Source organism: Semicossyphus pulcher, unplaced genomic scaffold (genome assembly GCF_022749685.1).
Source record: "Semicossyphus pulcher isolate SPU_LCO1_2020_fin unplaced genomic scaffold, fSemPul1.0.p SCAF_7, whole genome shotgun sequence".
Classification (NCBI taxonomy): domain Eukaryota; kingdom Metazoa; phylum Chordata; class Actinopteri; order Labriformes; family Labridae; genus Semicossyphus; species Semicossyphus pulcher.
The window spans coordinates 31,599,003-31,609,254 of record NW_027211748.1 but is presented as its reverse complement, the minus strand read 5'-3'; the positions used below and the strand labels follow the sequence as shown (position 1 = coordinate 31,609,254).

Genomic DNA, 10,252 nt, shown 5'->3' with positions numbered 1-10,252 from the left:
ATGTCGGAAAGCAGAGCGAAAGTGGAAGCAGGATAAGCTCCAAGTTTCATTTGACATCTTGAGAGACCAGCTGTTAAGATACCAACAAGCAGTTAAACTAGCGAGAGCAAAACATTTTTCCAGTCTCATCTCGAGGAACTACCATAATCCTAGGGTCCTCTTTAGCACTATAAACTCTCTCACTTGTCCCCCTCCCACGCCCAGCTTAGACATGTCTTCATCTAAATGTAAAAAATTCAGAAAGTTCTTTGCAAATAAAGTTGAAGACATCAAAGCAAACATTGCTGCCCAAACCAAAGACCTAGCCCTCTCTCGAGTCTGCTCTGCCCAATTAAACAGTTTCCAACCGATGTCCTTAGCCTCACTCAGGAAGACTGTTTTTAGCATGACATCTGCCACCTGCTCCCTTGACATAGTCCCAACTTGTCTCCTTAAGGAGGCCTTTGACTTCATAGGTCCCAGCATCCTTTCCATTAAAAACAGCTCTCTGGCTCTCTGGTTCAGTTCCCTCGCGTTTCAAACACGCTGTGGTCCAGCCCCTTCTAAAAAAGCCCAACTTGGACCCTGGACTACCGAGTAACTACCGCCCCATCTCAAAACTACCCTTCCTGTCCAAGGTCCTAGAAAAGGTTGTTCTCTCCAAACTGCTGCCACATCTTGACCAAAACAACATCCTAGATACATTTCAGTCAGGTTTCCGGGCATCTCACAGTACAGAATCTGCATTACTGAAAGTCCATAATGACCTACTTCTTCCTGTCGACTCTGGAAACTGTGCTAACCTGGTCCTACTGGACCTCAGTGCTGCCTTCAACACTGTGGATCACGTTATTTTAACTGACTGACATGGGGTTGGGGTCTGTGGCACTGCCTTGAGCTGGTTCACCTCCTACCTTAATAACAGAACTTTCTCCGTTAATCGAGGCAACTCTACCTCCTCTACAGCCAACTTATCCTGTGGAGTCCCACAAGGCTCAGTCCTGGGCCCCATTCTCTTTTCAGTTTATATTCTGCCATTCGGCAAAATCATTCAGAGGCACAACATCTCCTACCACTGCTACGCTGATGACACCCAGCTCTATCTTCCTGTATAGTCTGATCCAATGGACTACCTGGGGGAGTTTCTGGGCATTCTGGGTCCTTTCTCTTGTGCTCCCATGACTGTAGCTGTCTACGTTCTCATGCCTTTCTCTTACTCCTCTTTTCCCTTTCATTCAAATAACTGATAGTATTTAGCTTCCCATCCTCTGTTCTTTCATCTTTGCTGTTCTTTTCTCAGATATCCATCCTTTAACCCGAGCTCATTATTTATTTTCTCTCTGCTTTTTTGGTATTCCCATTTTCTCCTTCTTCGCTCCTCCACTGATGGCTGCTGCCAAGCCATAACTTCCTAACATACATAAAAGCAAAGTCAGAATATAATGGAATTACTATGCAATTGTGCAAAATGACAATGAATTTAATAATGTTTCATTTGGTGAAATGTTATAAAATGATCATGAAATGGAAATATTGTAGGCCTCTGTGTCGGAGAAATAAAGGGGAAGTTATGTATGCTATAAATAAAGAGGTATACAAGCGGTATAACAATTGACTGTGATCATAAATTATATTCAAGCCTCCATTGAGGATTATTGGGATGCTTCAGTCTGACCTTCTTGGATGACGATCCCTGCAGCATCACTGTCCTTTTTTAAAGCTTCCATCAGCCTGAATGTAAACAGAGCAGAGTGAGAGGAGGAGCTACACAGATGAATATGACTTCATGTCTGAACTGAAGAGCTGCTGTGTTCTCTCTCCTGTTCATTCACTACAAGTGACAATAATGCAGCTTCCTTTAGTGTGGATGATGATAGTCTTCTTTCACACTGGTAAGTACTGATGAGAGGTAGCAACATCTCAGACATGAAAGAGCTTTGACCTGTTTTAATGCTTTTACTTTCTAACACCACTAAACAAAGTATAGAGAGAAATAACTACAGTCAGAGTGAAATATTGTTTTGTTGTTTTTAGGATCCTCTGAGGATTTAGTGACACCATTCAGAGATGTAACGCTGGCTTTGGAGGATGACAATGTGACTCTGTCCTGCAACTACTCAGGCTCTGCTAATGGGCTCTACTGGTATCAGCAGAAGTCCGGTTCATCTCCACAGCTTCTTATCAGCGAATATTCAGAGGGAACAGAGAGGTTATCTTTGAGACATGACAAAAACAAAAAGGAGTTTCATCTGGAGATCTCCTCTGCTGCAGTGACTGACTCTGCTGTGTACTACTGTGCTGTGAGGCCCACAGTGACAGGAAACACCAACACTCTGTACAAAAACCTGACACTAACTGAAGAGGTACACGTTTCAGCTCCTGCTTCATCTGAACAACAGCGCCACCGAGTGGACAAAGTTATTACGTTTCAACATGAAGGTCTGAAATAAAGAGGAAATGGTCAATGGACCGTGTTTCTCGTCTTCTGACCGCTCAGAGAGTTTCCAAGCGACATGTCACATCCACACACACATTCACACACCGATGGCCTTGGGGTCCAGTGTCTCGCCCAAGGACACTTGGACTTGTGGACTGTCACGGTTTGGGATCGAACGACCCACCCTTCACTGAGCCCCAGCCGCCACAGTATCAGTGTGATTATAAGAAGAATGAAGAGCTCATGTGAGTTCATAGAAATAATCAGGACTCGTATTTGTATTCTTATTTGTTGCTGTGTTGTTGTCCGTACCAAAGAGCTGCTGAACTGCCTTTGGTTGTTTTAAACAGTGACAATAAAGAGCCATGCTGTTTGATTCTTTGAAGTCTTTATTTCATCTTTTTAACTGAAGCTCAGAAGAATTTTAAATTCTTACTTTATTTACATTTTTTCTTCTTTCTTTAATTTCAGGATTCAGATGTTTTAAAAACAGTTTTCTTCAGTTAAAACGTCAGAATTGTGGTGTTGTGAGCAAGATGGCGCCGGTGTGTCTGGTACGCCTTCTAACGCTGGCAATTTCTGTGTTTTCTCTGTTTTTGGCGTCCGTCACGAGGCCCATAAACTCTCTGCTGGTGTATGATCGTCAGGACTTATTTAAACTTAAAACCACTGTAGACTTTCGGGCGAAATATGGCTGGGGTGACCACATAACTTTTCTTCCTCCGCTCTTAGCGGATGTCCCCGCACACCTGTTCCGTGCTGAGGCTCAACTTCCCCGGAGGCGTAGCCGCAGAGGAACGCGCAGTGGTCGGCTAGTCAGGCTTAAAGCCCGGCGCGCCCTCGTTCAAGGCGGCACCTGGCTGGTACCTGTCGTTGGCCCGTATGAGACGCTTCATGCCGTGCGCCCTCGCCTCCCTCGTCTCCGGCGTCCTGGTTGAGTGAACCAGCGCAACCTCAAGCCGCTGAGCCGGACAGCTCACGCGGCCGTCTCCCCGGTTTCGACTAGATGTGCGCTGGTAAATGCGAGATCGGTGATGAACAAGACTTTCATCCTCCAAGACTTCTTCACCTCGCACGATTTGGATGTACTTTTTCTGACGGAAACCTGGATAAATGTGGGTGAGTCAGCCGCCTTCACAGAGCTTTTGCCTCCGGATTGTACTTTTATTAAAACACCGAGGACCTCTGGTCGTGGAGGAGGAATAGCGACTGTCTTTAAAAACAGTTTATATTGCAAGCCTCTACCGCCAATGTCTTTCTCCTCTTTTGAACTGAGCTTGTTTGAACTAGGTCGGTCAGCCCCGGTACTTTGTGCGGTGATCTACCGGCCGCCTAAATATAACAGAGACTTTATAAAACACCTCTCTGATTTCTTGGCTGGCATTATGACAAACTATGACAGGATTTTATGTGTTGGTGATTTTAACGTGCATGTCTGCTGTCCTTTTAAGCCACGGGCTAAAGACTTTTTAGATTTGATTGATGCTTTTAACTTTGTACAATATGTTACTGGACCCACACAAGAACATGGACACACGTTAGACCTCGTTTTATCACATGACATGCCTATTTTAAATGTTCAGGTATGTGACGCAGTGTTCTCTGACCACATGCCTGTTTTATTTGATTTTAACTTGCCCTGTCACAGTTTTAGACCGTGTGCTTCTGTGCGCCACTGTCGCATGCTTAAACCTTCCACCGCTGCTCAGTTTTCCTCTGCATTAATCATTGCAAATCAGTTTGACACAATGCCCTCTGCCTACCTTGACACGGAACAATTGACTACAACCTTTCTTTCCACCTGTTCCGGCACTCTTGACACTGTCGCCCCACTAAAAATGATGCGCCCCAGACCCAAATCTGAGTCTTGGCTCAATGATACCACCCGTGCGGCCAGGCGCGAGTGCAGGAGAGCTGAGCGCAGGTGGAAAAAAGATTCATGTGTCTCATGAAATTCTCAAAGAAAGCTGGAGAAAATATCAGAGAACTGTCAAAGCAGAAAAAACAGTCTATTTTTCTGATATTATTTCCCAAGATCTTAATGAGCCACGTGTTCTTTTTAAAGCTATTGATTCGATTTTAAATGCTCCCCAATCCACCTGTCTGAAAGCTTCGTCACAAGTCTGTGAAGATTTTCTCTGCTGTTTTATTGATAAGGTTGTAACCATCAGGACTCATATCTCACCCCCCTCTTTTGAACCTTCCTTAGCCGTCACTTGCTCAACTGTTTTAAATCGGTTCGAGCCTGTGTCACTCTCATCTCTCACAAAAATCGTCACTCAACTTAAACCCTCATCCTGTCCCACAGACATTGTTCCTCCTCGCCTCTTTAAGGAGGTCTGGGAGACTACTGGACCTTGTGTCCAAAAAATTATAAATAGCAGTCTTGATTCAGGGGTTGTCCCAACATATTTTAAAGAAGCAGTTGTGGAACCCCTATTGAAAAAGCCAAATCTGGACACTTCGGTTCTATCAAATTATAGACCGATCTCAAAGCTTCCTTTTATTTCAAAAATCTTAGAGAAAACTGTACTTGTACAACTTCAGTCCTTTTTAGAAGTACAGGGCATTCTTGAGATTTTTCAGTCTGGTTTTAAAGCTTTGCATTGCACTGATTCTGCACTTTTAAGGGTTTTTAATGACCTTTGATTAACTACTGACTCCGGTGACTCTGCCATTCTTATGCTTTTAGACCTTACTGCTGCTTTTGACACAGTTGACCACACAATTCTCATTTCCCGTCTCGAGCACTGTGTGGGTATCAGGGATGCTGCCCTGGAGTGGTTCAGGTCTTACCTGTCTGAGAGATGCTTCTCAGTGAGGCTTGGTGAGTCTGCATCGTCTTCTGCCACCCTATCTTGTGGAGTTCCCCAAGGCTCAATCCTTGAGCCCATCCTGTTTTCTTTCTACATGCTCCCCCTTGGTTTAACTTTTAAACTTAAGAGAAATGATAAGAGCTCCCTGATACCCCTACTAGAGTGTCTAAAGGACATCAAGGCATGGATGGCTTTTAACTTTTTAAAGTTAAATGAAGACAAAACTGAGGTCATGGTGTTTGGACCCAGTCGAGGCTGTGATGTCCCTCCTATAGACCTGGGCTCCCTGCAGTCATATGTAAAACCCATAGTCACAAACCTCGGCGTCAAAATGGACAGTGATTTTAAACTTGATAAACAGATAAACTCGGTAGTTAAAACAAGTTTTTATCATCTGAGGCTTTCATCTCAAAGTAAACCTGTTGTATCTTTTAATGATTTTGAGTGCTTGATTCGTGCTTTCATCTCGACCCGTTTGGACCACTGTAATGCACTTTACACTGGCATCAACCAGGCCTCCCTCGCTCGCTTACAGTTAGTCCAAAAAGCGGCTGCTCGTCTTTTAACAGGAACGCGCAAGCATGAACACATTCCCCCCGTTCTCGCCTCCCTCCACTGGCTCCCTGTCCATTTTAGAATTCATTTTAAGATTTTATTGTTTGCTTTTAAGTCATTAAATGGTCGGGCGCCTCAGTACATCACAGACCTCATACACACCTACACCCCCTCAAGAGCATTGAGGTCCGCTGATCAGCTGCGTCTTGTCATCCCAAAGAGCAGACATAAGACCAGGGGGGACCGTGCTTTTTCAGTGGTAGCTCCTAAATTGTGGAATGAGCTACCCACCCACGTCAAAATGGCCGCCACTCTAGATAGTTTTAAATCTCGTCTTAAAAAACATTTTTATTCCTTGGCTTTTAATCCAGCATGAGAGTTGTGTGGTCTCTGTTTGTCTTTTATTGTTTCTAAATCATTGGTTGTTGTTTTGTGTTTTATGTATATTTTAGTGTTTTTATATGCTTTTATTTTGTTGTGTTTTTTTAATCTTTTACTTTTTATATTTTTATTTTAACATTTGAATTTTGCTTACTTACTGTTTTTATCTGTTGTGCAGCACTTTGGTAACCTTGTTGTTTTTAAAATGTGCTATATAAATAAAGTGGATTGGATTGGATTGTGAGATAAAAGAGTGTTAGCAACATGAGCTGTGTCCGCTGAACATCTGACATGTAATGTTGAGAGCTACTCAACAGATAAGAAAGAGGAAGGCCCTGATCCACCAGAGTATTAATGTTCCTCCTCTCCCTCCTCCCCATTCACTGCAGTCATGCAACACTGTCTGAGGAACATCCTGATTCTAACTCTCTGGCTAGGTAACTCTTTCTTACACTGACTGCTCTGCTTCAACCGATCTGTGTTACTGCTTCATCTCCTTCTCTTCATGTCCTCTTCTTCCTCAGAGTGTAAAGGACAAGACAAAGTGGACCAGCCAACAGAAGATGTCACTGCTTCTGAAGGAGACGCAGTCACACTTGGCTGTAGGTTTGAGACCAGTGACACATACCCCAATTTGTTCTGGTACAAACAAGAAGTGAACAACTTCCCAAAGTACATTTTACTACGTGCTGCTGCTGGTACAGGCCGTAATGCTCCAGAGTTCCAGGAAGACAGATTTGATGCTTCAATCAACGGGACATCAGTTCCTCTGAAGATCCAGAAGCTTCAGCTGTCTGACTCTGCTGTGTACTACTGTGCTCTGCAGCCCACAGTGACAGGAAACACCAACACTCTGTACAAAAACCTTTGGAGCAAAGACAACACAATACTCCACAACATCCACTAGAGGGAGTCACACACTGTGAGACATGAAGGGATGTGTCAATGGGATGTGATGATACAGTCTACATTCTTTGTAGTGATGATGACAACAACAGAGGGCCCTATCTTTCACCTGGAGCAAAGCAGCACACAGCACTGCACAAAAAATACATTTTATTTATATAGCGCTTTAAAAAGTACTCAAAGACTCTTTACATGTTGAAACAAATAGCAAAGACAGTAAAAGCAGAGTGTGAGTAACATGTGTTTAGTGTAAAGTGTCAGTAGGGGGAATAACACAGGGCTGTGAATGAGACCTGTCACTGTGATCAGGCTCCTCCTTCTAATCCACCAACTTAGTGTTGATGAAGACCAAACAGAGAGATCACAGCCTTCTTTAGACTTGCTGTAGCTCACAGTTACTCAGCCCTGCAGATATGATGCCTCTGTTTATCTCAGTGTTGCTGGCTGCTGTGTGCCTTGGTATGAACACCACTCTGTTTCTTTGATATCAATCCAACACTGACATGATTCTTTAACAGCACACTAACACTATTTGTTTCTGTTTCACAGAATGCAGAGCACAAGACAACGTGGAGCAACCAGGAGGAGATGTGACTGCTGCTGAAGGAGAGACAGCAACACTTGACTGTAAATACAACAGCAGTGCTACAAGTAATTATCTCTTCTGGTACAAACAGGATGGAAACAACAGCCCCAAATTCATACTGAGTCGCTTTACATATGGAGAGGGGAAAACAATGGACGAGTTTAAGGAGAGATTTTCATCCACACTGAACTCCAACAGTAGATCAGTTCCTCTGAAGATCCAGAAGCTTCAGCTGTCTGACTCTGCTGTGTACTACTGTGCTCTGCAGCCCACAGTGACAGGAAACACCAACACTCTGTACAAAAACCTTTGGAGCAAAGACAACACAATACTCCACAACATCCACTAGAGGGAGTCACACACTGTTAGACATGAAGGGATGTGTCAATGGGATGTGATGATACAGTCTACATTCTTTGTAGTAATGATGACAACAACAGAGGGCCCTATCTTTCACCTGGAGCAAAGCAGCACACAGCACTGCACAAAAAATACATTTTATTTATATAGCGCTTTAAAAAGTACTCAAAGACTCTTTACATGTTGAAACAAATAGCAGAAGTGCTTGGATCGAGTGAGAGGGGTCAAGAGGTTGGCGTTGGCAGATCTGAGGTCACAGGTGGTGGGGGATATAGGTGTATATGTATAGGTGTGTAGGGGGTGAAGAGGAGGATTTTAAATTGGATTCTTTGTTGGATGGGGAGCCAGTGGGGGATTAGGATTTGAGATTTGTTGCTGTTGAGTTTGAGGAAGTTTGCATGTGTTCAGTTTTTTATGTCTGTGAGGCAGTTTGTGATGGTGGAATGAGTGGCAGCAGTGATGGATTTGGTGGAAATATAGAGTTGGTTGTCGACGGCATAACAGTGGAAATGAAGGCTGTGAATGCGGATGATGTGAACAAGGGGAAGCATGTAGAGGATGAGGAGGAGAGGGCGGTGCCAGTGATGCTGAGGGAGGATTCTCGGCAGGTGAGGAGAATGGAGTAATTGATGGTGTCAAAGGCAGCACTGAGGTCGTAGGAGTAGGATGAGGATATTGAGGGAGTGAGCGTCAGAGGAGAGGAGGAGGTCATTAGTTACTTTGATACTTCACGTTGGTTAGGTGGGGAGTGGCAGAGTCAGGGAGGGTGGAGCTGGTAGTGGGCAGTTGGTTGTAGATGTTTAGATTTTTGTTTGATAAAATGATAGGAATGAGTTACATTTATCGGAGTGGTCAAATAGAGTTGCTGAGGGGGCGGAGGACTGGGAGACAGCAAGCTCCACCCACTTACCTTGTACCTCCTTCCTCACCTGCTTTACCTCAAGGAGATTCCTGCTTGAGCCCCACATGAGCCCAAAACTCAAAAACAAAAACAGTGTGTAGTATGGCTGGACCAGGTATGAGCGGGTGTGCGGGCTTACCAGGGTGGCGATGATTCGCGGAAACGCTGGGCCTCGGCTGGCTGTAATCCAAGGCAAACCCAAGCTTGAGCCGTGCTTCGCCACTTCAGGTTATAAATAAAATATAAATACCCTGCCTTCGCTCCCCTCGCCCTCTGCAGTACTTCCGTTTCCAGGGCAGGTATGGGCCGTGCCAAGTTTCATGCTGCCTGTTGTATCTGTGTAGATCTTGATTTTAACTTTATTCCAGGCCGGCGGTTGACTTGTCGTTGTCGCTGCTGTGTCGGTGAACAGGTGCTTTATGACATGTCGGGGTGACGAGCTTCCTGAGCGATGACGCTGTAGTGCTGCGGACAGCCGAGGTAACCCCTTTTGTTTATTTCCTGACATTAGTTATGATTCTGGTGTCACGTCTGTTAGTTAAAGTATTAACATGTTCTATTTTTTTGGTTGCAGAAGACCACTGTTGTCTTGCTTTTTGTTGCCTTTAGTTAAAGCGTTTGTTGCCTTTGCTTTAAAGCTTTTGCTGCCTTTAGTTAAAACGTTTGTTGCCTTTAAAGCCTTTTTTGCCATTAGTTTAAGCGTTTGTTGCCTTTAGTGAAAACTTTTGTTGCCTTTAGTTAAAGCGTTTGTTGCCTTTAGTGAAAACTTTTGTTGCCTTTAGTTAAAGCGTATGTTGCCTTTTTGTTGCCTTTAGTTAAAGCGTTTGTTGCCTTTAGTTAAAGCTTTTGTTGCCTTTAGTTAAAATGTTTGTTGCCTTTGCTTTAAAGCTTTTGCTGCCTTTAGTTAAAACGTTTGTTGCCTTTAAAGCCTTTTTTGCCATTAGTTTAAGCGTTTGTTGCCTTTAGTGAAAACTTTTGTTGCCTTTAGTTAAAGCGTTTGTTGCCTTTAGTGAAAACTTTTGTTGCCTTTAGTTAAAGCATATGTTGCCTTTTTGTTGCCTTTAGTTAAAGCGTTTGTTGCCTTTAGTTAAAGCTTTTGTTGCCTTTAGTTAAAATGTTTGTTGCCTGTAGTGAAAACTTTTGTTGCCTTTAGTTAAAGCGTTTGTTGCCTTTAGTGAAAACTTTTGTTGCCTTTAGTTAAAGCGTTTGTTGCCTTTTTGTTGCCTTTAGTTAAAACGTTTGTTGCCTTTAGTTAAAGCGTTTGTTGCCTTTAGTTAAAGCTTTTGTTGCCTTTAGTTAAAGCGTTTGTTGCCTTTAGTTAAAGCTTTTGT

At 43.6% G+C, this 10,252-nt stretch overlaps 1 gene segment (V, D, J or C); it reads left to right on the top strand.

Moving 5' to 3' along the window:
- Positions 1–6,596: 6,596 nt before the first annotated feature.
- On the top strand, positions 6,597–7,925 carry LOC138611625 (T cell receptor alpha variable 14/delta variable 4-like; the record flags this gene model as incomplete). The annotated part of the segment is given in 3 exon segments: positions 6,597–7,006; positions 7,491–7,533; positions 7,624–7,925. Coding segments are annotated over 3 exon segments (678 nt in total), but the record flags the coding sequence as incomplete, so codon positions are not given.
- Positions 7,926–10,252: the final 2,327 nt, after the last annotated feature.